The 3,872-nt window shown below is 31.0% G+C and overlaps 1 protein-coding gene across 1 annotated transcript; it reads right to left on the bottom strand.

Moving 5' to 3' along the window:
* Window positions 1-2,540: 2,540 nt before the first annotated feature.
* LOC111387368 (cytochrome P450 82A3-like) lies at window positions 2,541-3,679 on the bottom strand (the record flags this gene model as incomplete). Its single annotated transcript, XM_023011926.1, has 2 exons — window positions 2,541-3,108; window positions 3,406-3,679. Coding segments are annotated over 2 exons (621 nt in total), but the record flags the coding sequence as incomplete, so codon positions are not given.
* Between the last annotated feature and the right edge of the window lie 193 nt (window positions 3,680-3,872).

The raw sequence follows: 3,872 nt of genomic DNA, 5'->3' as shown, positions 1-3,872 counted from the left end.
ATATTATATAATTGGAGTAGGTAACCTGGGGTTCGAATTTAAAACAAGAGGAAAGAGCCACTAGATTTTGCTAGCCTATCGCCCATCTTATGCTCGAGCGACAAAAATATAAACTCCGTCACCCGCCAAGCGATGGCCTGCATGTCGTTGAGATCTTGCTTGAATGATAGTGTTATATACAAAATCCTAGTTCGCATTTTTAAAGAGTTTTAACAGGCCCAAACTACATAATTGCCTTCCAATATATATACATAAATCATATTATGAATTTTGTGTGGTTGTTCATTACTTTGCCTTCTCCATAACATCATTCATATATTCAAGAACATATTCAACCCTTTGATTCATCCATTGATTCTTGAGTTCTTACATTTACAAATTTGGGAAAAACATCAAAGTTCCATAATCCAAAACATCCACTTCCTTAACACATCAAGGAATGTACTTTCTTAATAGCTTTCGGAGTTTCCTGAAGATTGAGGGAGGTTGGACTACAAGCACAGGAAGAGAACAAGAACTGGTTTTTTTGGTGATCCACAGGGATAGACAATTCTACAAGATCGGAAATAGGTTTGAATGATGCATGTTCCAATGGGTTTTGGAGATTGCAGAAATTAGATCAGCGAGTCTAGTTGAATTTGCTAGGTTAGATCAGACTGTAAGTTCACATTGTTTATAATAGAGGTTAGTAACTTGGTCCCAAAATTTTTACCCAATCGGGTTTCTACGTTAACAATTATTGTGTTATTTACTACTTTAATTATTGTTTGTGGCATTCAAACATAGGATAAATTGACTTAATTGATTAACAATCTAGAACAAACTTGTTACTTTTAATTGACAATTTTAATTTTGGGATTTTCACCTATTCACCCTCCTCCAGATGATTTTAGGATCGAACTCGTAACTTTCAATTTGATGACAAGAGATCCATTCTACTTTCTCTTACAATTTACCCGTACAAATACTCGATTTTCAGCCAAAGTAATTAAATTAGTGAAAATTATTTCTAATTCAGTCAAAGTAATTAAATTAGTGAAAATTATTTCTTAATAGAGTCAAAAACATCAAGAAAATTGTAAGAAAACTTCGAAGAATCATGTAATCAAGAAAGAAAGATGGAACCGTATAGCAGTTAACTAGGAAAATAAATACTAGTGACCTTAAGCTTTTGGGAAAAATTATTAAGTAATTTAATGTTTTGTGTATTATATTAAGATTTTTAACAAGTTATTACGATCATCCACGAGCAATCATGATTTTATTTGGTCATTGTTAAACAAATTTATTAAAATAAAATATTGGATGATTAAATTATTATACAATTATATTTATTTCCAATATACATTTTTACAAGTCAATCGCATTCTATTTTAAAAAAAAATAATAATAATAATAACAATTCATGTATCACGTCATGTTGTGTATTACCAATTGTTTACAACCAATTTCATTCTGATTAATTTAAAGGGAGTAATGTTATAGTATAGGTGATGTTGATAAACACCAAACTGATTAACTGAAAATAACTATTGTTATATAAAAGTTATCATTTTTTCTATTAAATTAATGTGCTTAGCACAAACGAACATGCAAATGTTATCTTTTAGGAAAATGAATTTATAGAAGAAAATAAGATACAAATGTAATGGCTTTTACGACATTTAAAAATTGATCAGATTGGATTTCATCATTTGAAAATGAATTGGTGTTCATTGACGATAGCCTAAACCTTCTTATGGCATTTGATCATTATAATTTAAATAAATCAGGCCATGAACTTAAGAGTGGAGTTCCAATTGCTCTGAACAAACCCTCCCTCAACATGAAGTTTTGTGATTCGTATATATGACACTAGCTCTGATTCCTCTTGTTAGGATTGAGTTTCAGCTCTCTCTTTTGAAGATCAATTGACGTCTAATGAGGAGATGCTAAAATTTTTATGACATTCAATCACTGTGATTTGAGTGATCCAACCCATGAGTTTAAAAACGTCATTATTTCTCTTGAACAGAAATGTTGGAATGCAATATCAGAATGCATTGGTTTAATAATCATATTTGATGATACCATGAGAGGAAACAGATTAGAAAGTGTCGTACTTTATTTCTTTGATCGAGATATATATTATTCTTTGGATTTTCCTGACACAAATTTAATGAGATAATATTCTTTTCGTAATTATAAGAATGACATGAAATTCTTTTTCTTTGACTATGATTTTGTCGTAGGGTTTTCCTAGTAAAGTATAAAGATGATTATTTGAGAATCACGAAGACTTGTAATTTAATCACTTTCACAATTGATATCAATTTAGATAGAAGATTGAAAATAAATAAATAAATGAATGAATAACTGATAGAATAACTCACCATCCAAGCATCAAACGGATACAATATTTATCATGACCCAGAGAATTCTGCCAAGGATATATAACTAGATAAAACCACTACTCGATAAAATGCACCACAAGATAGAGTTTTCAAGAGAATGATGGTACCTCTCTAATGAAATATAGACTTTCAAACTCTCAACATGTATTTACAACACAAAAGCTCCTTATAAGTAATTGATCAATGCTAGTTAATGTTTAATATTTATATGTTTATAGAGTGTACATAAATACTAACAATTTAATTAGATTCATCATTCTTATTCAATGACTATCAGGCTCGTTCGGTTTCATCTTCACATAATCATCTTTACATACTCATACATTACTATCATTGATGAAATACATTATCGTGGATGTCTGTTCCACTTAATATAGACATGGAGATAATCTTGGGGAAAGAAGAACATTCAGAGGGGTAGATTTCATATTAGTTAGCCCAGAACTCACACTCATATCAACTTTTTCATCAAAAGGAGTTGAAAGTTCAAATGCATGCAGCAAATTAGCCAAGACTAAATGCAGCATCTGAAGGCCAAAAGCAGTGCCAACACAAATTCTTCTACCAGCTCCGAAAGGGATCAACTCGAAATTTTGACCCTTCACATCGAAATCTTTATGAGTCGTGAGGAATCTCTCTGGCTTAAACTCCAATGGGTCGAACCATATTCGAGGGTCTCTATGTAATTTCCACATGTTTATGATTAACTTCGTACCTATCAAAAGTAAGATCTCACGTTGTTAATATAAATTTAATACCTAATGCATAACGACTTAGCTAGAAGCTAGAATACTTCTGTTGAAAAGTTGATCGACACCTATAATAAATATCAGATTAAAAAGAATTTGAACATATCGAAAGTTCAAAAAAGTAATTAGAATTCAAAAGTTTGTATTTTCAAACAAGTTAAACCTGTTGTGTGAGCATTTCAAAGTTAAAATATAAAAATAATGATCATTTCTTGTAATAAGATTGATCATTTAAAGTAGAAAAAAAAGCGCATTACATGTACCTTTCGCAATGTGGTAACCTGCTACTTTGCAGTCCTCTGAGAATTCTCTCATGGAACCCAAGAAAGCTGCGGGGTATAAACGTAAAGCCTCTTTGACAATGGATTGGATATAAACCAGTTTGTTGATATCTGATTCTTTTACTTGCCTTTCCTTTCCAACGTGATTGTCCAATTCTTCTTGAGCCTTTCTCAATACATGGCGGTTGTTTAGTAACAGGGCTACTGTCCATACTAGCATAACAGTTGTTGTGTCACCTCCACCGGCGATTAAACTCTAATGATGATAAGATAACAGCTACTATTAAAATAAGTAACTTTTTAACTTAAAGTTAGAGAAAAATAACTAATTTTAGCCCGATTTAGTTTAGCTAAAAAAAGTTAATCAAAATCAAAATCAAAGTTATCAGTTAATTCTAACCAGAATTATTGAATCGACAAATATTGTTAAAGTTTACTAAAAAATCTAT

The sequence above is a fragment of the Olea europaea genome, unplaced genomic scaffold (assembly GCF_002742605.1).
Source record: "Olea europaea var. sylvestris unplaced genomic scaffold, O_europaea_v1 scaffold3990, whole genome shotgun sequence".
In the NCBI taxonomy this organism is placed as follows: Eukaryota; Viridiplantae; Streptophyta; class Magnoliopsida; order Lamiales; family Oleaceae; genus Olea; species Olea europaea.
Note: the sequence above shows the minus strand (reverse complement) of the source record. Positions and strands in the feature narration are given on the sequence as shown.